Source organism: Semicossyphus pulcher, unplaced genomic scaffold, assembly GCF_022749685.1.
Source record: "Semicossyphus pulcher isolate SPU_LCO1_2020_fin unplaced genomic scaffold, fSemPul1.0.p SCAF_3, whole genome shotgun sequence".
Taxonomy (NCBI): Eukaryota; Metazoa; Chordata; class Actinopteri; order Labriformes; family Labridae; genus Semicossyphus; species Semicossyphus pulcher.
The window spans coordinates 1,648,100-1,673,027 of record NW_027211704.1 but is presented as its reverse complement, the minus strand read 5'-3'; the positions used below and the strand labels follow the sequence as shown (position 1 = coordinate 1,673,027).

The window sequence follows — 24,928 nt, the reverse complement described above, 5'->3', positions numbered from 1 at the left end:
GTTTAATTGAAACAAATGACTATAATAATAGAACATTATCCCTGCAGGCACCCAGCCATGACAGCTTTAATTAGAGGCGCGTTCAAGACTGATCCTTCAAAAGCACAGCCGCCGCGCTACACGGCGGTAAACACGCCTTTAGGTGGGGGAGCCAACCCTGGGCCTCGCAGCGCTCCGAGCTACTTCTCATTCACCCCGAGGGCAAAGCGCTAACAACTCTGTTCCTCAAAGAGCCTTGGAGCATCAGACCCCCCCATCATCCTCCTTTCTTTCTCTCTCTTCTCCCTCCCTTCATCCATGTCTTCGGTTTATCAAGCTTATATACACCCAGGAGGGTCATTTACACAAGCTGAGCAGAATTAATAAGAGAGTGGATTTATGAATCATACGCTACTTAAGTATGAAAGCAAAAGCAAAACGCTGCTTCTGCCTTCTCGCCACATCACACAGATGCTAAGTAAGGAGCTATGACGGGCAGCAGATGCAGATTTGTCGAAGCTTAATTGGATGTTTTTAAAAGATGACTTATAAGATATTACTCAGAAAGACAAGGAGACTTTGATTCCAATGCAATAAGATGCTGTGATCCAGGTGTTTCTACCAGCCAGCCGCATTTAGCAACACACCATTAAAAACCTCATTTTATTTATTAGCTTGGCAGTTGCTCCGTGTTGCCAAAACAAGACACCAAAAGGTCACTTTCAATCGTTCCAATTACACGCTAGTCAGGAGGAAAAAAATAAAATGTTTGCTCTCGCACCTCCTGTGTTGAACTGTGATCAAGTAATTAATCTGGCAGAGAAACAGCAAAAGCTCACAAAGTAGCAGCGTAAGGAAATAATTACCAGTCTCAACAGAAACTTTAAAAGAGAGAAGAAGCTATTTATTCCAAGAACGTCGTAAGTAGGCACAATGTTGCGATGGACTTTGCCACCATATCTCCCAAAGCCAAACAGAGAGCAGGCCAGCACATTTCAGACGCTCAAGAAATGTAGAAATGACTTTGAAGCTGCGCCACACACAAAAAAAGATAAGAAACACAAGCAAGAGCTCCGTTTCATAAAACAAAGGTAAACAGAAAAAACATAACTGTATATTTGTGTTTGTGAGGCCGTCGTTAATGCTCTCGCTTATATTATCATAAACATCACCAAGATTTAATCGAAAACCAGCTGGAAGCATTTGAAAAAGGTTCTGATGTCTCTGCTTGTGACTGACAGCGGGTTTGAAAAGTACAGTACCACCCTGAACGCCTCACACAGTGAGTCTGTGGCAGCAACAAGGCAGTGGTTGATTTGCAGATAGTAATGTCATGATGTCCCCCTCGGCACCATCCTCCATGTTCCTCATTACTGCTAATGTCAGAACCTCCTTTGCTTTTATTTTCTGTGTCTCTCTCTCTCTCTCTCTCTCTACTCCTCTCTCTTGTTCCTCAGTCTCTCTCTCTCTCACTTGTTCCCCCCCCCCCCCCCCCCCCGCCTCGCTCCCTCTCAGCCCGGGCGTGTCTCAGAGCTCACCTCACAAAGCCGAGCGTCAGAGAATCAGAGCCTCGCCTGACATGACATGCAGGAGACGGTTGTGAGGAGCGGTGGGGACACACACTCTTGACAGGAGAAGGCACGGCTCCTCTGCTCCCACTAATGAGACCCCTGACTGCCGTGTCAAATACACTTTGTGTGTATGTGTCTGTGTGTGTGTGTGTGTGTGTGTGTGTGTGTGTGTGTGTGTGTGTGTGTGTGTGGGGGCGTGCCTACGCTCGAACAACAAAAAAAGAAGAACATAGATGCAGGAATAACGAACACAAAAACAAAAAGAGTACACAAATAAGAAGTAGGTGGATAGAGTGGTGTACAGTGTGGCAGCGCGCTGAGGTCATTGTGGGGTGAATTACATGTGTGTGAAATCTGCTCTGGGGAAACTTGAACACAATTCTGACAGAAGTCATCAACACTTTATCTTCCAACTTGGAACTATGATTAATATTAAAGACAGTAAATAACTGAACGTATTTATATGCTTATTTAATGGTACTTGTGATCGTATTGTTCACAGCAACACAGTTAGGCTTATTGTTTTAACTGGTTTACACAAAACACAGATAAATTCAAAAGACGCAGATCACCTTTAACCAGATTTATTGACCCCACACATCCAACAGTCGTCTCATCTTCTGCAGGACAACACAGATACTAAAGTCTTCAGCCAAGTAAAGTTCTTTTGCTCCACAGACAGACAGAAAGTAGAGCCATTAGTATGAAGTCAACAGATCGGAAAGTTTAGTTTCCTCTGATTGGACGGTCAGTGGACAACGTGGAGGCGAGCTGATTGGCTGGTTAGCTGAGGCGTAAAGAAACTGTAACTCGGACTCTGTAACAGTCCACACACACTGCGCCTCAGCGCCGTAACAAAGCTCCGTCCTCATGCCACCTTTGTCATTCTACATTGCGACCACGCAAAGCGCCGTGAAGCCGCCCCAGTGTGCGTTTTTAAATAGCGTTCCGGCGCTGTGAAAAGCAAAACGTGCGCGAGGTGTAAACAAACAGCGCATGCTTCAAATATACACACACGGCGTTGTTAGAAGGTTCCCGGTTCAGACGTAAGTGGGCCTTTCTGTATTAGTCTGAATGTTCTCCCTGTGCATGCGTGGGTTCCCTCCGGGTACTCCGGCTTCCTCCCACAGTCCAAAGACATGCTCATTGTTCATTGGTGACTCTAAATTGGCCGTAGGTGTGAATGTGAGCGTGAAAGGTTGTCTGTTTCTATGTGTCAGCACTGACTGACTGCCGATCAGTCCTGGGTGTAACCCCGCCTCTCGCCCAATGATAGGATAAGTTCAGCCTCCCCGTGACCCTGCATGATAAGAGGGATAGAAAATGGATGGATGGATCTGTGTGCACAAAATATGTCTACACCTGCATGCAAAACTTGAATGTGTTACACAATTTAATTTTACAAGCACGGTTCACATAAAACTGCGGGCGGTGAAATTATTTTTATTTTGCTTTGTCAAAAGCTTTTTGACCCTTATTTGACTCCATACGTTAGTTTTCTACTAAGAGTGCAACCTCATAAGTAAGTATGAAGAAATAAGTGTTATTGATAAACGGAATATCTTAAATATATTGTGCAAATATCTCAACACCTTGTACTTTGATATTGTTCCTTTTAATCTAGTTTTGTTGCTTTTGTTTAAATGTACTTAAATAGCACGTTGGCAATATTATTCCAGCCAATAAAGCCATTGAATCTAATTTAATTGAACTTGACGAGGTTGAACTTCTGTTTTGTACTAAAAAATGACCAAAAATAAATCCAAAACAGTAAGACCTAAAAGACCTCAGTGAATCCTTAAGCTGAGCTCACGTTAAACATATCTCGTGTCTATATTCTGATATCAGTTGCAAACTCTTCTGCATCATCTTCTGGAGACAAACGCTCGCCATGACTTCAGCTTCTTTCCTCAGGATTACAGTAACACATGCAGCACACAGCCAACAGTGTCACATGAATACACAGCGTTGTTTTTAATCACCCTGACTCGAGCACTTGTGCGCACATGATCAGAAACAGAGCAGTGTTGTGTTGGACTGGTGGCTGGTGTCGCAGCAGGAGAGACGTCCCTGAGCGAGGGGACACGAGACGGCTGTCCTCCGCCACCGGGGCAGAATATTCCTGGTGGTGAAAGCAGCACAATGAGCTGATGGATGGTTGAGATAGGGCACAGTGCAATATGGACACGATTTCATGGCGTGATAAATCTCAGCAGGGGCCCGTGGCTAAGTGTAATATGAAATCCCTTATCTATGTATCTGCTTCATAACGGCGTCTATCTGCTGCAGCTGGATCTGCCTTTGTTTCTGCGGCTCCTGAACGCCACACTTTTGATCACATCTAGAACAACAACACGTGTGTGCGATAACACATCTTTTGCTCAGTTGTTTTTGAAATACGATGTGATGAATTATCTAAATTGAAAATTGTCGCTGCAGAGATCCTCTTCCATTACCTGTGATCACACTGATATGAAGCGTTATTAGAGGTTTTGCATAGCGCGGTGGAAGGTGGCCTGTGTTTGTGCAAAAACAAGTTTAAATTACACCTGCAGTATAAATGAAATGCAATTTGTCTCACTGCACTGATCCCTTTAAGGCCGTGTGTGTGCGTGCGTGCGTGCGTGCGTGTGTGCGTGCGTGTTATTTAACACCGTCTCTTTAGACTTTGTGATTAAAAAGGAAGAAATGAAGTCGGCACCTTATCCTCTGATTAGCTTCATCCAATAGGTTAATTGACTTTATCAGGGCGCAGGAAACAGATGAGCTGCCATCCCAGCCTGCAATAAAAATCCTCTGAAATGATGAAATTGGAAAATAACCTATATTTCTTTTAGGATATTTCTTAATATACAACTACAGTTTCATATCACATTGCCGGAGAAATAAGGCACTTTCTCCCAGGAGATGAGAAAAGAATTGAATTTTTCCTTATAGGTCATCTATTTTTCCACAGAATGCTATTACTTGCTGCCTGCCGTTGCTAAGCAACAGGAAATATTAATAGGACCTTTTATTAGCTAGGCTTTACCAGTGGAGTACTAAAATGAGGAAGTGGAAAACATGAATGTGTTACATAAATCTCTGAACCTTTCAGGGTTTGCACAAGTCTCTGTTTGTCCGCTGATTTATGGCTGTGATGGTTCATTTATGGGAGAGGGAGGTGTGAAGCGCCACACGGAGCATTAGCCTGGGGACAATTTGAAAATAAATAATCACAAAAAAGTGAAGAATAAAAAAAAAGGAGGGAGCAGTTTAAGGAACAGATGTGTTTTTTTTTCCTGCAGGTTTCAAACAAGCGAGGTGATTTTTCTGTCCTGCTGCAGGCGTTGATCACTCCGAATCAACATTGGAATAACTAATACGAGTCCCGTTCCGTCGCTGGGCTTGTTGAACTGTGGTGAAAAGCGACAGACGTTCCATCATTTTCCGCAGACGCTCTAATCCCTTTAAAAAATGACTGAAAATGAAGGTCTTTCAGAGGAGAAATGGGTTTTCTTCATCTGAATGGAAAGTACGGAATACGGAAAGCCTCAAAGAGCAGAGAGTGTTTAAAAGAGGGAATTTAAAGTCCATATTGGAGAAGTCTAAACACATTTCATTACGATGTTCCTGAAAAGTCACTTCATAACAGTTCAGACTCAGAATTAGGAGAGCAAGATTCTCTCTGCTTTATCTCTAATCCACCTTTTTCTCTGTTCCGTGTTTATACAGAAGCCAGCAGGTGTACAGGACGCGATAATACGTTTGCCGAGACCCTCCATCAGAGAGGGAACACATTAAAACACACCTCTGCCTCTCTTATCATTAATTCATCCCAGCTTGTCTGTGACAAGTTCAGTTGACATCGCAGCTCATATTTCATTCACACAGGCGCGGAGAGCGAGCACCTGCCAGGAGCACTTAATACCTCGCGAGTAAAAGTAAAGAAAGAAAAGAAAACATGACAATCAGGGCGGGATTAACACCTGATAATTAACCCCAACAACTACAAGATAAAGAGCTCGGGAGGAAATTCTTACATGGAAATGATGCTAACAAAAGAAATTAGAGCATTGATTTGAATATGAATGCAGCCGGCAGATCTTTAAGGCTCCACAACCCTCATTAGAAAGGAACTGACCCTCATTCAGGCGCATTCCTGTATTGTGGAAAATAACAAATGAGATAATACCTGGGAGTTTGATGGAGCTGCGGCTGCGTCTGCTTATAGCTCTTTCTGCTAATACATAGCCGTTACGCATAATATCCCCTGGCTGATTATACATTCATCATCTGTTACATATTCAAAACATCACACTCGAGCCAGCTTGATGATGGCTAATATTGCATGCATCACTGAGGAACATGAAAAAACTTCATCAAAGATAATTTATTCCAGTCGCGGGCGCGGGTCGCATGAATTTGTGGAGCATTTTAAATATACCATAATTGAATAGGAAGCCTTTCTGTTCAAACAGATTTCAGATGTAGACGTTAAAGCACAGGTGTGCAGCTCTTTTACATATATTTCTGTGAGCAATAACAAAATGCTTTATGCCGGTTTTGATGTAAATAAAGACACAAGAGACAACAACAACAACAAGGCCATTTCACTGGTGAGTCCAGCAATTATTCAATAGCAGCAGAGATGTGGATCTTTCTGGGCTGTATTGATACGATCAATGCAACCTGAGCATGGCTATTAAATGTCTAATGTGTTTTGGAACTTGTAGAAGCTATGACAGAGCAAGCATTAAGAGAGAGAGAGAGGGGGAGGAGAGAGAGAGAGAGAGAGAGAGAGAGAGGGAGAGAGGGGCCCTGCCAAGTGCATCAGAGCATCAGAGAAAAGAGCTCCCTGAAACGTATCAGGTTTGGTCAGGAGGGGCTTCAGACCGCAACATAATGAGCATCAAAAAAAAGAAACGGAAAAGAAAAAGTTATGAATTGAAAATGACCTCATTACAAAATTAGAGTACAGTCAATTAAGTCTTTCAGGTTTTGAGAGTCAGCAGAGGAGAAAACACCGAAAAAGTCCCTTTATGGTTGGACGGGAAAGTTTCAATCAACTCCTCACATTGATGATTTACACAACATTTAAAAGGTTACTATAGCAACAGTTTTGTTATCAACAAACACCAAAACCAATATCCAGCTACTGATTGATCTTACTAACGAGTAGCTCTGCAGCTAACTGTTACTTTCAACATGATTCATCTGCGGACTATTTTTACATCTGATTGATGGAGTCTTTAAAAAAATGCTTTCAGCAGTCGCAGCGCACACAACTCCAAACTATGTTTCTAAATAGCGTTTCGGTTGCACGATAGAAAATCTAACCTAGAAAAACAGAAGCTCCAGCATTCACAGAATCATGTATGACTGAAGTGAATGTGGGTCACGAACGTACGCGTTTCGGCTCTATGCCGTCTTCAGCTACCTGAATGCTGAAGACGGCACAGAGCCGAAACGCGTACGTTCGTCACCCACATTAAATCATTTACAAAGGCTCTTATTGTGTTTCTTCTGTTCTAATTTTGTTTCTTTAGTTGTTTTAAAAATGTTAAGTGCCTTTGAGTATCATGAAAAGCGCTATATAAATAAAATGTATTATTATTATTATTTTACTGTCCTCTATGTGGCGGCCCCGGGTTCCACTCCCACCCTCGGCCCTTTGCCGCGTGCCATCCCACATTCTCTCTTCCCCTGTTTCCAGCACTATCCACTCTCCTGTCTGTCAATAAATGCATAAAAGGCCCAAAAAAATCTTTAAAAATGTTCACAGTTTGAGGTTGAAGCTTCTCGTCACCTTCAATTTATAAAACCTGAACACTTAAAGTGCCTGTGAGGAACTTTCAGTTTGTGTTGATTTTGGCGCCCCCTGTGGACAAAGCCATACTGCTTATCTATTTGCTGATTTATAGAAATAATCGATCTTGTCACTGATGGTCTGGTTTGCTTTTGTCATCAGAATTAATTTCCGTCTGTTATCTAACCAGAGAAAAACTCCTCACAGCAGCTTTAATCAACAAATTATCCATTTCATTTTCTGTTGATTGACTTTATTAATCTAGCTGTGGCTGTGTAAATAAAGCATATTATAACTTATTCCTCATGTGCCACAGACATCCATTGCTGTTAAACTATTAAAAACACATTAGTGAGCAGCACTGTTACACTCACATGTTCCTGTGAACATTAGAAGTATCAACTCGCATCCACAATACAGCTGCTGTAAAAGCTCATTAGCAGACCTAATGAGTCAAATTCAACAAATACAATATTCACACCTGATTGAGTGACTTAAAACTACAGCGCCCAGCATTACTGAGAAAATAAATGTATGTGAATAGTTTGTATATGACCTGAAGAAAACCACACACATAAGGAAATATTCTCTACTCTTTGTTTTATTTTGAAAATCTTCAGTGGTCAGGAGGTCCACACCCCAAATCCACTGCTGCATCCATCTGAAGACGTAAAACTAATCACCTTTTAGTGCTCCAGCGTTCGCTGCACGCACAATAGAAACAAACACTATCTGCTCGGTCTAACAGCTCCCCTTACTATGATCAACTGCAGCTGTAAACCTGCTCTACTCTAAATCCTTTTTGTTATATAATCGCCCTATTTACTTTATGTTTATATTGTCGCACCTGCAATGAAGTACTTTCCTCATACTCGAATCACGTAGGCGCACATTAAAAAAAAAGCAGCAGCTCTCAGCCTTTTGTTGAGACAGAATAACCTTATTTCACTCAACTGAATTATCTCGAAAATATCTAATAATGAAATCCAGGAGGTACAGAAAAACTGGAGGTATGTGCTCATTTTGAATACGAGTTACCTCTTTCCTCTTTGCAATTTCTTCTTGCTTTCCTCCCCACAATGCCCTCCTCCCTCTCTCTCTCTCTCCATCCTCACCCCTCCTTCCTCTCTTCATCCAACTCTATTGCACTCTTTTCATTGCCCAGCTCACGTATTGAATCTGCCTGATGAAAACAGATCTCACTGCAGCACCACAATAGAATGGCTGATGCAGGAAAGATGAACCCTAATGGATTTTTTTTTCAATGTGCTCAAGATTGAATATAAGGCCTGACCTCCAGATGTAGTGGATCCATTTCAACAGCAGAGATATTGTTTATAGTGAGGACACAGAAACACTCGGACACACACAAACAGAGCAGCAGAATCCTTTTTCATCTACATACATCACTCAAAAACGGAATCTTCCAGCGCGCTAAACAGCCTAAAATTAGAATTAACCCTTGTTATTTATCCATCCATGTCAAGTGAGGTAGTCATTATGATAGCATCTCATGTTTGAACTGCAGAGTTTGCTTAATTACTCTGCTCAACAGACTGTGTCAAGGTGAGGCCCCAATTTAATAGACACTCCGCTCTCAGCACAAATGAACCTCTGCTACGCTTTGGTAGTTTCGCCAGGCAGGCTATTTGATTTAGAAATTTCTGAGTTTGCTTTATATGCTGCTTTTTTTTTGCACTGAAGTCAGAGCCATGAAAAGACCTCCTGTCTGTTTAAGGAGCTTCTCTCAGAGCCTGTTAGATGTCACAGTTTGAGGGTAGAAATGGTCTGTTACTACTCCTCGATATAGATTCTTAGACTATCAGCTGATACGATACCCCTCCAATATTAGCTTGATAAAAAATATACACATAAATACTATTTTTAAACAGCTGTATACTATTGACCCTGAATGGGTTTGATATATTGTGATCATTGTTGAACGCTCTGGCTCAGTACACTGAAGGAACCCTAACATTAGATCCAGCTGAGCACCAACAAACAAGTTAAGCTAACGCTAGCTTTAGCTCAACTCACAGCCCCTCTGGACATTCTGTGTCCGCCGAAGAGCGTCTGAGAATCATTGATTTTTAACATGAAGATACTTTATTATGTGTTTACCTTTTACAACTTTCAATTAATACAATTACAGCCTTAACAAGTATGGTGGGAAAACTGGGAGTTTGCTAGCTTTGGCTAACGTTACACACTCTGTTAGCAAGCATCCCACTGTGATTATTTACCTGGAATCAGTCCTTCTTTGCTGCTCTAAAACAGAGCTTTTAGAGGCAGTCATAATATAGATTATTGCTGTGTACCTCGGTTGTGGAAGGAGAAGAAACTAGTCTAGTTTTGAGGAGGCCAATAAATTATCGTACTAAGTAAACTCAGGATGGCAGAACTGGCAGAGTTTCCAGTACAGTTACCCGTATCCGAAGTCTTTCTGAGGGGTTAATACATTTTTTTAAGGATCACTGACGGTTAAAAGCTCATTTAACTCTGGGTCCAGTGTAGTCACATCTTTTGCCTTTGTCCTGATTTAGCTGCTGTGTGGATTTGTTGTATCATTGTTGAATGCTCATCATGCACCCTAACATTAGATCCAGTTGGGCACAAGCAAGTTAAGCTAACGTTAGCTTTAGCTCAACTCACAGCCCCTCTGGACATTCTGTATCCGCTGAAGAGAGTCAGAGAATCGTTGATTTTTAACATGAAACTGCTTTATTATGTGTTTTTACATTTTACTCAATTAAAACAATTACAGCTTTAAAAAGTACGGTGGGAAAACTGGGAGTTTCCAAGCTTTGGCTAACACTCTGCTAGCACTGTTTTTTTCTTTGCAATATCCTACCATGATACTTTAGAAGCAGTCCTTCTTTGCTGCTCTGAAACTGCACTTACTAGTGGCAGCCATAATATATATTATTGCTGTGTACGTTATTGAAGAAAGAAGTCTTTTGGAGAGGCTAATAAACTACAGAATCAGACTGACTGAGAAACTCAGGCTGGTTAATTTTTTTAAAGATCACTGATGACCTGGTTAAAAGCTAATTTAAATCTGGGTCCTGTGTAGTCAGACCTTTTTCTTAATTTAGCAGCTCCAAAATAACCCTGAGTAGAGACCTAAAACAATTCCAACATGCGTCGTCCTCATGCTCATTTCTCCCCTCTAAAATCTAAAACTCCTCCTAATAAACCGCCAAGCTTGGTTGTCAGAAAAGCAATCACAGGCACTTACCGGCACATTGAAGTAAATGTGTTTTCTATGTTATGTTCATCGTGCTTCATTTCAAACATTCCAAAATCTCATGCATTTTCATCCCACAACCTGCAGTATTCAATCTATTAAAGCAGCGAGTGTGGCCCTCCGTAGCTGTAACAAATATCCTGAGTGCCGAGAGGAAGACTGGCCAATCAACCACTGTCTCCACAGTAAAGGTCATGACCAAAATGTGAAATGAATATGAAGATAAATGACACACGAAGCCAATACCTCCAGGGAACATTATATATAATATATAGTGTGTTTATATTTCAGATCTTTATCAGGGCGTATTTTGGCTACAAGCTGACTCTTGTTTATCCTTATCTCTTCATAATACATTATGCTCGACCTAGATATGCATCTGTATATATTTAATGCACACTATATATAATAGATGCTCTTTTCTTTTCATTAACATACACGCTGCTGACTTGTCATGTGGGATGACACAAAAACAACTGTATGAAACACGTGTAAGACATTATGAACTATTATATTATCAGAGAGGCACAGCTGTCGTGTCTGTTTATGATACCTCCGTCAAAGTCGATAAGTTATTAAGCTATAAATGTTTGACCTTCACGCAGAATCATTAAAGTCTTTGCATATGTTTTTATTGTTAACCATATGTGCTTCCTTTTCTTGGTGCTGGATTCACATCTGTAGATATTTTAAAGGCAGCATTTTATGAAACATCAAACGCTGACATAAATGGAAAAATGCATCTTAAGTGAAACATTTACATTTTGGGCACTATACAAGGGCATGAAAAGCCAACTCTACTTTGAACTCCGCTGATTTACTGAGCTCAGCTTTTCTTGCCATGTAGGGAGATATATACGTCGACTATAAGGGAGCCTATATGCTGCATTATGTGTCACGCATAAGCTTTACATATATCATTTGTTGTGATAGAAACCTGCTCAATTTCCTCCACTTCTCATGAATGCAATTACGGTTTAGAGATGCTAATTTGTTGGAGGAGCAGTTCCATGTGGAGCTGAGGGAGTAATCAACGCGTATTCATGTTTGAAGGCTTGACAGATTGACCGATGCATGCTGTCGAGGTAGATATGATGCTGATGGATTTACCCACAATCCTTTTCTCCATGCATCACAGCTGACATGGCAACTGCTGGATTCAGTTATTCCCCCTTTTTTTTAGCCCCCGTCTTCAAGCCTTGAAAATTACAGATACCTCATAAGGTCGTGATTTGTTTCATATTAAAGCTCTTTTAAGGGGGAGATCCAAACAGCTTTGAAAATCATTTTTAAAGTCAAATCTGTCCAATTTCTTATGAGCTACATCATCCTGACCGAGCCTCCTTCTTCATGTCTTTATAACTTACGTTTATCTTGTGAGGTTGCAATCTGTTTCATATTAAAAATCTCTTTAAAAACCATCTGAAAAATCAATTTTGTTCAATTTATCAAGCTCCAAATCAGCTTTCCTCCCTAATTTAAAACTTGTTTTTATCCGCCTCCATGTACGGCGCTGCTCAGTGTTTTTGTATAAGGCTTAACAGCTTGCCCTAGGGTTCGCCTATGTCATTCAGATATTTAAAAAGGACCTTCAAACATCTATAGTTTGGGTATAAGTCAGTACAGTGAAACTTACAACCCAAACTTGAAGCGTTTAGTTGATGTCAAACCCTCTTTCCTCTGAGTTTTAATAATTCTGACTTCAATTAGAAGCTCAAGTCGTCCAGAAGACTTGTAACCCTCGCTGAAAATAGTCTCTGCCTCCTTTAAGCTTTGGGACGTTACTGGGCCTACACTGAATGCTTCAGTCCAGGTAATACTACTCACCGAGGGCATTTGGCTGGAGACGAGGTGGCTGTCCTGTGCCAGCATGTTCGACATCATGAGTGTGGGCAGCTCGGGGTACGAGTACGGGTTGATGAGCCCATTGTGTGGCAGCGAGTGGCAGAGGTAGCCTGTGGAGTCGTGCTCCATCAGGTGAAGAAGAGGAGGCTCGGGGTGGTTAGGTGGGGTGATGGGGGGGATCTCGTAGTCCTCGTCCCCGTTTCCACTGCCTGAGCCGCCACCTCCGCCTCCTCCCCCGCCGCCGCCAGTCTGACCTGTGTAGCTCTGCGAGGGAGACAGGAAGAGAATAACTTTTTAGAGGGCTGTGGTTATTGACAGATCAAACTTAAGCTGTGCCCACATTGTATGTACCCAAGCTTCAGGCCTGGGTACATAAAACGGAGGACAAAAGTCAGCTACAACAATCAATGCTAATAGCGTACCAAAGTCAAAGAAGAAACCTTAAAGAAGTTCTAATCTGAAGATGTCAATCTTTTCTTTGGCGACACCAGTGGTGACAAGCTGTAAATGCATCATTAAATAATCTTTGGACCTCACTCGACCTCAGTGCTAAGAGATCCAAGTGTCACCTGTGTGATCCTCTGACTCTGTTTACCTTCAGCTGAGTTAAAGGAACAATTCTCCACTGTCAGTCACAGCTGGTGTTCTCTGTAGCAATAATATTTGAAATTGGCGCCATAGCTGTGGAGAAAGTCGTACAAACAGCTCGTGGTTTCTCCCATTCTACATTCCTATAACACCCAGCATGCCTTGCGAATTAATGCAAGTTAATCATTCACACACATTCACACAGCATGGCCCCCTGACGGTCACTTCTATGAATGAATCTCGGGATGGAGATGTTGTTTGTCTTCCCCACATGTTTCTCTTTATGCACCTGGACGCCTTGTCATTTGCTTTTTCTTATAATTAGCCTCATCAGTTATTTCCATTAGCATATATGACCCCTTACAGAGCATTAGTGTATGCTAAGACTAAAACTGACACCATGTGATCACCAGCTTCTAGCAGAGGACTGGAGGATAAACACTTTTGAGCTGTGCTAACATTTGGTTGGTACACAGTCACTCTGGGGTCATGTCATCCTCTGCTGATTCACTAAAACCTTCTGACTAAAGTATTCATGCTTCACCTCAAAATGAACCTAAAGCTTTCATTCTTTTCATAATAAAGCAGTTTTTGGGGGGAAACATTGTCAAAAATAGAATAAAGAAAAATGAGCCTCTTTATATGTTAACATCTTGTTCACAAAGCAGCTTCAGCTTCCTTCCCCTCCACACAACGCTTTGTAAACTGTTTAAATTCTGATCTGTCATTTTGTTCAAATAGGTGTAATTTTGTTTCAAACGTTGAACGTCTCATTTTGGAACAAAAAGCTCAAAGCTCAGCGATCAGTAATAAAGGAAAGCAGCCGCGTCTGTATTTGTGTGCTGTCGCGCTAACACAGTAAGTCCAATCAGATCAGAGTTGTGCGCTGAGCAAGAAGAAAAGAAAAATAGCAGGGAAATTCAACGGGGGAATGAAAAGCAATTTTGTCTGAGACGATCCAACTTGACTCCCATTGTAATGACTGAGTCAAATTAATCATCACAAATAATATTCTGGTGTCAGCCATTCAAGGGTTTTTTAATAGAATTTTTATGATTCATGTCTGGCGGTATACATCAAACAGTCAGTTCTGCAACATTTCTGAAATCAATTCAATATCATCTTTGTGTAGGCTGTCATCCTCGGCAGCAGAGTGGTCATTTATCTCTCAAACAGATACTTTTAGAAAATAAGGGGCGCGGGGAGATGGAAGAAAGGAGAGAGGATACAGGGCACACTTTTTTTCTTGTTTATCTCAGGCCTGTTTTATTATGAAGGTGAAGGTAAAGGCGCATTCTGTCATTTTGGGACCATATAAATTACAGCTTTGTTAAGATTTATGACTGCAAATGAAAAACGAATACAATGAAAGCCTATTCTCCGGCAGCATCAGTAAAATACGAACAATGCAGATGACGTTATTGTCTAATGTTCCAGCTTTAAATCCTTTTGTTTTTATTATTAGTGCCGGAGCGAACCTTCATGTGCCTTTAAGTACATATTAATGGACAATGTTCTTTTCACAACAAAAGCTTTCAGCGGGATTAAAAGGTATTTAATGTCTTTTAAAGGAATCTAACGCGGTAAGCACAAAACCAGATGAGAGGAATTTCATTAAGTTAGAAAAGCTAAAACACTCAAACAAGCAGCTTTAATTTCACCACAAAAAAGGACGTTGGGAATGTTTTATTGTGAAGGAAGAATGCAGACACGGACTCAGCGTTTGAAGCCCGCTTTTATCTTCCTACATGCTCCAACAAATGAAGAAAAAGAAGAGGAGAGGAAGTGCGATCGCCTCAATTTGATTTACTTTGTCCTGAAAAAGCCTGCGAGCCGCTTGATATTAATTTTCTGGCCTGTCCTTTGAAGACAGATGTTTTTGTAAACCTGTGGGGATAATGTTATTGTTTGGTCTAATGGACAAGAGAACGAACATTTCCTGAGATTCAATTTCCCTCATAATTGTTGGAAGGAAACTAAATTGTCTGCTGTAAACATTGGGGCCATTGTGTGAAGTGAGTCCCTCGGAGCCTTCGCACCGCCGTCGTCTTCTTCGCTGCGACCGCGTGTGACCAGTGTGTAATCTACAGCCTGCTGCGCTTAGTCATCATCTCGCATGTTCATCAACCTTTTGTTTTCTCAGCGTATAAATATATACCCAAGCTGCAGAAACATTTTCCCGCTCCTGTCTGCTTTATGTGATCGTGCAGAGGGGCGCGGACTGAGCATGTGTCATGTGTTAGATTGCTGTGAGGGCTCATCCAGTGCCCTTGATGATAAAATGTAAATACCAAGGACGTTCCCAGTTGGATTGTGGCAGGATAAATTATTCATACGCCTCTATTCAGAATGAGCTAGCATGTACAGGAGCACATGTACACTCTGGCTAATGTATACTCTTTTCTGCTTTAAAAGTAAAATCCAAACAAAGGCCGAGCGTTTGATGGATCGTACGATATAGAGCAGCGTGTGTCCTAGTATGGAATTGGCTTTTCAAACAAAAGCTCCCCCCCCCCCCCCCCCCCCCAGCCCCCCCCATCCTCCTCATTGGTTTACTTTCAATAGTCTGCTACCAAAAGCTGCATTTCACAGATTCTATTTTCTCACAGAAACATCCTTTATTTTCCTCCTCTGATCAATAGCACGCACTATAGGGAACATTATTTCCAATACACAGTCTGCTCAGCCTGCACAGCGAGAGAAACACAATCTGTAACATTTTAATTAAGAGACAGATCTCTCCACTGTAAGTGTTACATACCAGCACACCTTTCATTTGAAAGAAACAGATGAACAGACAGTTGGTCTGGGACTGAGAGAGAAAATAACATTGATTGGGGAGCTTTCCAGCTTGTCTTTTATTTTGGCACAGATCTCCGCCTCCCTCTGCAACACTGCCGGAGTGTTCAAGGCCTTCTGGAGATGATATTGACTGTGGCTAATGGCTCATTATCTGTACATTCCTCCTCTTATTAGATTATTGTTGCAAAGCCTGTAGAGATGTGGATTCAGGACGTAACAAAATTAATATTAAAGTGTACATCAAGTCTGTTTAACGACTTACCGTCAAATATAATTCATATTTAAAATAAAAGAGCTGCTTTTAGTGTCTGCCTTGTTTTAAGAGCTGAAACGACATGATCTATAAGTCATTATCAATACATTAATGAGGCTCTGTTTTGATTCATGTTCTACGCTTTAAACTGTTATTCATATAGAAGGATTTGGTGCTTTTATGTGTTTTATTTGATTGTAAACTGGACTGTTCTGGGCTCTGGAAAACATCTATTTTTGACTAAATGTTTAATACATAAATAAAAAACATAACTAGGATAATAATCTATAATAAAAATAATCATTACAGCTGCCTTAGTTGCGTTTTCAGCCAGTTTCCTAGTGTATAAATAAATGTACTGTAGCCTTATTTTGACAGGTGGCCACATTTCCTCTTTAATCAAAGTCCCACAATAAGAGCACGACTGCACGAGCATATTCAGACCAGTTGCTCGTGTGCCGCACAGACGCAGACTTTGGAGTCCTCTCAAGTCTGCGTCTGTTTCGAGGAGAGGGCGGGACCGACAGCTCGGAGACAGACGATGACAGATCTGCCTCGCCGTTAATGTGCACTTATCTGCCTATTGGAGAGCTTTGTCACTGCGGTGATTTATGCCTAAAATCCCCCACACACTACCACTTCCATCACCTCCGACACTCCTCGTTCCGACACCTTCCCGTGTGGCGGTCTGAGCGCAGAAACAAAGTCAGGACAAGTTATCTTTCTTTTCCATGCAGGAGAAACAGCGGATTTATCTTTGGGAGGAGTTTGAGAGCATCATCTGTTCTTTTTACTCCTCCATCGCTCACAAAGGAAGACTGTACTGTATATTTATGAATGATCCTGTTGACTAGTGCACACAGGGCTCTTGTTTTTATCATAGACTGTATATTAGAAGTGGGCGTGGCCTCTTTAAACCTGCATTCTTTCTTATGGTCAGCAGGGGGCGACTGCACTTGTTGCAGAAGATGTGCGATCATAGTCATAGTCTCAATTGTTAGTTTAAATTTTTCGTTCGTACAGAATGATTTTATTGTCTCCTGTTTGACTAAAATAGACAAAACAGCCGGGTGTGCTTTGGGGGGCATGACTACCTGCCTGCTCGGCGACCTGACAAAAATAAGGTCATTTCTAGCCGTGTCTCAATGAAGGGGCTGCATCCTCTGAAGGACACGGTCTCTGAAGGCTGCGTCATGCGTAGCCTGCGCAGGCCACTAAGGCCGAACTGAAATGAGACGCTCTGGTCTACGGAGGATTTCCTGTTTACGTCAGCAGCTGTTCCAGCATCACAAAGTGCCGCTACGGTCGTCTAGCAACAGTTAGCTAGCTAACATAACTAATATCACATAATTTAACCTATTATTTTAAGGATCATTTAAATTAATTGATTTTCCTGGCTGACGGTCGCTTTCCTTTTCAGACTGTTTGCTTCATCTGAGCGTCGAGTTTGTTTCTTCTTCTTTGGATTTTCACTTCTTGTTGAAGTTGTATCTGTAGTCATCCATCTTTTCTTTGTTTGTTCAGCCATAGTAGATTACTGTTTACTCGCAACACTTGCAGAGAGCGGAAAAGCAGCCGCTTAGCTCCGCCTACCCTCTCTGGCAGACCAACCACTGCTGGCTGATGGAAAACGCGTCACTAACTGGGCGCCGCCACAGACACCCAGCCCATAATAATACTATATACTGCAGATGCAAAGGCTTTCATCAGTGGGCCATAGGCTCAGTCACCATGTGTTACCTCATTCAGAGAGAGAGAGAGACTTACAGACATTTATTTACATGAGATTGAGATTATATCTTTAAAGTATCACGGCCCCTTTTATGTTTTAATATTTGTATCTTTGGGTTCCTCGGCCCCGTGAAAGTCCCCCATCTCGTTTGAAATGGTGTGCAATGAATCTCGGGATATGTTGGCCCACGAAGGATGCACCGATGGATCCTTGGATGGCTCGGGAAAAGGAGGACACATTTGTCAGCCGCGTCTGAAGGAGCCTTCGAAATGGGACAGCCTTCGATGCGCCGCTGTGATGCAATCGTCCTTTGAAGGATGCAGCCTCTTTATTGGGACACAGCCTCTGGTTACCAAAAACAAAGATGGCGACGGCAAAAAACAGGAACTTGAAGCTTCAAAAATTAAACCAATTTCTGGTATAACAGTGGCCATGTCTATTTCATTTATAGGTTCTATAGTTTTAACACTAAAGCCTTCAAAGGTCACATACTTAGATTTTTCTTTCATCAGGCTGTTTGTGTCTGATACTCCTCTTCCTCCTTTCCCCTCTCTCCATCCCTCTCAGTCAACTCAGGCTTAATTAAAGCCATAGCTGTTCATCTGCTACAATATCATGTCAGAGGGTATCAACACACCACAAAGCCGTCTCTGGCAGAGCCCAAAGAGAGAGAGGAGGGAGGGAGGGAGGGAGGGAGGGGGAGAGGGCCAGGGATCCAGTTACAGCCACCCTACACCTCCACTCTCCTCTTCCTCTCTTGGCTGCCCCGACCAGCCTGTAGCCTGCCCCCTTACAGAGCCCAAACAGTGCTGGTCTCTGCTCCACATCCCCCCCCAAGACCCTGATCACCACCCCCCCTCCTCACCCTCTCTCCCTCCACCCCTCCCTCCCCTGTGTCATCTCATCTCTCTCTAAAACAGCCAGGCTGCATTATTTATCTGTCACTATGTTACTGTTTGGAAATCATGAAAGGGGCTGTGGGGATGGGGATGCTGAACTAAACCGCCGTGTACACTTGGTGTCTGTCCGGTGACTGAATGGGAAGGGGGAGAAAGAGAAGGGGGTGAGTCAGGGAAAAATAACGTCAAAGGCAAAGTCTTTCTAGGAAATAAAATCCAGCTACTATCTCTTTAGCCACAGCTCTGCGAGAAGAAACGCTGCAGCGCTGTGACTAAAGTTCTTCTTCTGTGGAGGTAAAACATGTAGGGAACAGGGAGAATAATTAAAGCCAGCACCGAATGTGCACAATCCAAAGATGCAGATGGCCCGATTCACCCCAGAAACTGAGTTGATTACTAACTAACCTCCCATTGACTAAAACCAGCCTCCTTAATTGTCCCCCTATCCTTTTATGTCTCCTTCCCTCCTTCTCCCTCGTGTATCCCGTTCCCAGCGCTCGTCTCACTTGTCAGTCAAGGTCAGGAGGTCACCCTCATCTGATCGCGTGTCAGAGCCGATTAGAATCAGAGCTTTTGTGCCATGTCATATTTCATTATGCATTTGACTCATCTCGCAGGTCAGGGGGTCAGTGTGATTTGATTGGATGACAGAAATGATATAATTTGTGTTTAACCCTAGGCTGTATGAGGCTCTGAGTGGCGTACTAATGCATTTTCCTAAGACGGGGCAAGGCCCTCTCCACGAGCGACTAATTTGAAGTGGCACACCGCAGAGTTGAAGGAGAGCCAGAGCTATTGCTCAACATGCCGAGGTTATAAGGGAGGCTTTATCAAATAATAAACACAACCTCCCTTGTACCTCTGTTTCTGTCTCTCTCTCGCTTTCTTTTTTACTCTGCAAACTGATGCAAGCGCTCAGACGTTAGCTGCCTTTTGCTACTCTCCCCTCCTCCCTTTTGTCTTTCTTTATCAATTTGATTCAGTGAAAATGTGTCACTGACCCTCTTTTCTCTTGTTTTTCTCTCTGTTCTGTCTCTGTTTCTTCCTCTCGGTCTAAGAACACTTGATATCAGCGAGAGAGGAGACTAATGGAGAAGTGCTGTCAGCAACAACCACATCGTTATTGCTGAACATTCAGCTGGAACACAAACAACATTTAAATAGCTCCCAAATGACTGCAGAATATAATAGAGTAGATATGTAACAGTGGCACAAGATCAACAGAGTTATTATTTTGAAAGGAATCGGGACATTACTTACTATTTGATGAATAAACATGTATTTTTATACATATTAATATCACAGCTACCTTGAATTATGGACACATCTTGCCAAGTAAGCTAGCACTAGCATTAGCTGGTAACTTCGAGCTCCTCTCTAGCTCCACTTTCTTGTCCAAATATGGGCACTTCTGGGTCCAAAAAACAAAGATGGCGGCAGCCAAAATGCCACACTTGAGCTTTCAAAAGTCCAAAAACTAATGGTGATGTCATGGTGACTACGTCCACTCCTTATACACAGTCTATGGTTAAAACTAAATGATCACATAATTACATATTTTCTTGTTATCACTTTATACCAATGAATTTCCTCTGTACAAGACTTAACCAGGTGGGTTAAGGGGGGGGGGGGGGGGGCATTATGCTAATTTCAAGCTTCATATTTCCCTCTGATCCCTGTGAGTAGCTTAGCATAATTTACAGTAAAAAAAAAAACCTCACACTGGTGCTCTGTGCAGGCCCTCATACAGCCTCTGCCTGAAATGACTCATTTCTGTCCCTTTAAGAAACCCCGCCCCTACAAGCTCACTTTCTTCTGATTGGCCAGCTCTCTGTGACGTCACAAAGTGCAGCGTGTAGAAAAAACTGTGTGAAACCTGGCGTTCACAGCAGCCTGCAGACTGAGCGTAGAAGCATGGGGATTACTCCAACATACTTTTAGCTAAAGATCTGAAACTTCACCCACGTTTAGTCTGAACATCCAACATTGTAAAGTTATATTTATGTCTGAAAATGTGAAACAGCATAAATCACCCTCTTCAATCTAATACTAATAAGAAAAGATCCAGTCAGGCTCTCGCACTCTCTCCAAACACATATCCCCATCCTACAACATGACTGATCATTAGTTTGCGTCTCGTGTGCAGAAAGAGTTCAGGACCTTGCGGTAGTAATGATATGCAGATGCCGCACAGTGTCAGTGAAAACTCGACTGTGATCTCCACTAATGCGGTCGAAAAACAAACCACGGGTGCACGAGATCACTCAGGTTTCCCAATAATCATCTATAGTGATTGTGATGCCGATGTTGATACGGCGGAGGGTGAAGAGAGAGGAGAGAGGAGGAAGGAGGGAGAAGAAGGAGCAGAGGAAGGAGCAGAAAAGAAAAGAAGGGGGGAGGGGAGGGAGATGAAGCCAACATTTCAAATGAGGACCATAATCAAACTTATTGCCTGACAGGGTGAATCTAGGATTACAATGTTACGTTGGCAGACATGCAGGATTATTTCCAGAGTCTCCTCTGTCTCTTCCTGTTGGGAGCAGCCATGTCTCCTGGAGAGGGAAGCCGCTTCAACTTCCCTGCTACTTCTACTGCTGAGATACGACCAGAAAACAGCAGCCAGTCACTGATTTTTACATCTAAGACTCTTAAGTTATCGACGCTCACTGTCGAAATCATTATTAGCACGTGGATAATGCTGCGTCTGTGTCTGAATGACAAAACTAATTATTGTTATAAGAAGTAAATGGACAAAAAGCAGCACAATAAAGGTTTGGTGGATCAGTGCAGACTGACTCTAACAATGTTGGAGATAACAAAGGGAGCGCTGATGGCGCAGTCATCCAAACAAACGTGCATTATTCTGAGGATTGTTAGGATCCTGTCACCCACAAATAACTCTGCTATACACCAGGAGAAAGTGCATGTGCTGGTGAGAGTGTGCGTGTGTGTGTCATGTAATCTACAAATGTGTGTCTGCATGCATGAGCTCTGGAATACGTTGAATGTTTCGTAGGTGCCCCTGACTTTTACTTAAATAAAGGCTTACTGTCAGATAATGCGTCCTCTGTGTGTGTGTGTGTGTGTGTGTGTGTGTGTGTGTGTGTGTGTGTGTGTGTGTGTGTGTGTGTGTGAGTGTGTTCTTAAGTGTCTCCCCTCCCTGGTTCAGAGTCAATGAGGCTGTGTATCGGAGGCTGGCACAGCTGGTGGGAGCAGGAGACGAACATCTGGACCCTCGTACTCTTGGTGCCATTGTTAATAAGAGGCTGGTGGGGAGTGGAGGGGAGTGGAGGAGACAGCTCTCCAGTGTCAATGAACCTCCCTGTCTCTCACTAGAGCTCAGCGCTGAAAATCAGACTTGATGCGGCACAAAAAGGACCTCCAACATCGCAGCATATCTACGACTACCATTTCTGAGTTAAATCCAAAGAGCAACAGTTTAATAGGCCGGATTTTTGTAGTTTGGAGCCACGTTAGCCTCTGAGTCCAAAAGAATAAAGCAGACTATGAGCTTAATTTTCTTTTGATGTTAAGATATGTCTAAACAACTGTTGCAGAAAAGATATTCACGTCACACAGGAACTGGAACGGTAAAACTTTGCGTGTATAACTTCAGTCTTGTGTAGCAGGACTCATCTTCATGTATCTTCTGTTCCAGTGTTGGAGAAACGTTTAGCATAACACATCATAATTCCTCACAAAGGGGGAAAAAACATTTCTATTTCTTTAAACCATTCACTGTCTTTAGCTGCACTAAGCCTCGGACGGAGCGATGGTGTCCTCGCAAATTACTGTCTGAAGAGAACTTGCATGCAGGGAGGGAAGGTCTGGCATGAAAATGGCTAAATTCCTGCAAAAGTCTTTCTTAAAGCCCCCCTCCAGGTAAAACCCAGATCTCCATGTGGTGTTCTTCATGTGCTACAAGACACATCAGGGACAACATCAGCATCATCTCCATGGCTGGGCCTGTCTGCTTTCAAACTGCAGTGTACCAAGGACAGGCTGAACAACACGTGTTCAGATTGGCATGTTTGCGACGTCACAAACCTAAGGAGCCAATCCTGTTAATGGATGGGGTGACGCTATGCATATCATTATGTGTAACCTATGGCAACCACTTCAGCGATGTGCGAGCCAGCTGTAACCGTCATCGTAATGTTTGCAAACTCACTACCGACTGCTAACATTAACGTTACTACTGCTGATTACTACATTTCAATCTAGCTAAGTTTCAACAAGTTGCCACTAAACGATGGCAGAAACGTGTTTTGTTTTTCATGACAGAGGGGGCGGTTGGAAATTTGAATAGTGGGCGGGGCCTATTCAGATTCATTTTTTTAATGAGGGAGGAGGAGGAGACGCCTTGGGAGGATTTTTACAAGGTAATTAAACATATTTTGCAGAAAACATGACTGGAGCTGGTCTTTAAAGACATGAGTCCTGCCTTACTGCCCAATCCAGTTCTTTGACTAAATTTGGCGCTCTCACCGTGCAGGTTGCTAGCTCATCGGTTGTTTTTATGTCACGTAGCAACGTCCTTGTGTAAACGGTAAGAAACTAACAGCAGAAGGAAGCAAACTTCAAGTTCATGCAGGTTTATGCCAGCAGTCTTCATGCACTAAATAATTTCATCTAACAGCAACATCACAGTAATTTGGTTTTTGACCAACACCGTAAGATTAATGGCTTTCACATTAGTCTGTGCTTAATTATTTAAAGTACATAATTTGATGATGATGGGAAACATGGTGCACATTATACCTAACATGGTCTTTGTGGGCATGTTAGCGTGCTGTGTTGGCAGCCTCACAGAGCTGCTAGCATGGCGACAGACTCTTAACCTTGTTAACTGGCCTACAAAGGAAGCGAGATGCTTCCTGTGATTGTCTACACCGTCTGGTTGTGTATGTCTTACATGCTTTACTCCGTCTGTCTCTCTCAACAAGAGGCTTAAACTGACACGCAGATATATAAAGGTAATGTTCAAGTATAGAAGCTGCCTGCCTCCGGCTTTGAGCCAATATCTCTGGCGTGCTCTGCTTAACCAGTTTAATCAGAAAAATGATATAACCTCATTTCAACTTTCTCAGGGCTGAGGAAATAAGTCAACACGGATCGATGTCAGCTTAGGGCTTCTTTCTTACCTTGAAGATACTGCATCAATAATTAACCGAGTATTTCTGCTAATGAATCTGGGTTCAATGGAACATTTTCCTCTCTAATAACCCATGTCTTTTTTTCACAGCCATGAGGGGAAACCAGTTCAAGGCAAACTCTGTACATTTCATCTCTAAAGGAGATAGAATCTGCTGAAAGGCTGAACAGACACCGGCCATTTCAGGTCTTTTCTAAAACTCTGGCATGTGATGGAGCACAGCAGTGAGTGTTTGGTCTCTCATCAGTCTCTCCAATGGGGTGAAAGGGCCTACACAAACACATTAAGGTTGCCATTAGTTTCATCTGATCACCTGGGGCAACGGGGGGGATGGACAGCTTGGCAGAGCGAGGGCCTTACACAAATATACAGCTGTGCATTTATATGTGGTGCCATGTCAGATGAGTATTTCAAACAGAGGGGCTTTTAAACAGGGCAGGAGAGAGTGAGGGGGGTGAGGCAGCGGTGGGGGGGGGGGTGTTTCCAAATGACTGTAAAAAGGCCACGGGGAGAGAGAGAGCTTTCCATCTTTCTGCTGCCGTGACAAATATGCCTGCACATCTTTTTGCATTGTCTCCGCTCCCTGCTTCGTCAGCGAACAGCTATAGAAATATTTTGGCAGGCTGCGCTTTGTTTTCCTTTTCACAAAAGATGGAGTGAGAGAGAGAGAAAGAGAGATAGAGAGAGGGACGGGGGGGTGGCAGGGGTGCTGGTTGGTAAAGGTGAAGGGATGTTGTCGGATGTTTTAGGGACATTTTTGAAAAGGAGGAAGAAAAAGAGAGGGAAAGATGTATTTAAGGGAACGACAGGAAGAAGGAAGGGAGAGTTACTGTATCTGGTATCAGCGAGTACCCCAGTTAATGCAGCTACTGAGTTAGCGCCCTGAAAATGGACGTGTTTCCTCGTCTCCTAAACAGCAGCCTAATCAATAATAAAACACATCATGACGGCCACTAGGAGCTTCTGTTTTATAGGGAGAAAGAACTGATTATAGGTTATTTATTACGTGATGAAGGCAAACAACAACAGTGTGATGCTAGCTAAAAATGTAACATTAGCCAGAGCTAGC

At 42.6% G+C, this 24,928-nt stretch overlaps 1 protein-coding gene across 3 annotated transcripts in view; it reads right to left on the bottom strand.

Moving 5' to 3' along the window:
* Positions 1–24,928, bottom strand: part of tox2 (TOX high mobility group box family member 2) — a 136,765-nt gene that overhangs the window by 23,211 nt on the left and 88,626 nt on the right. For all 3 annotated transcript variants that reach the window (XM_069678994.1, XM_069678993.1, XM_069678995.1), the window contains exon 4: positions 12,413–12,694. In XM_069678994.1, the coding sequence (XP_069535095.1) occupies positions 12,413–12,694 (282 nt within the window). The remainder of the gene's footprint in view (positions 1–12,412; positions 12,695–24,928) is intronic.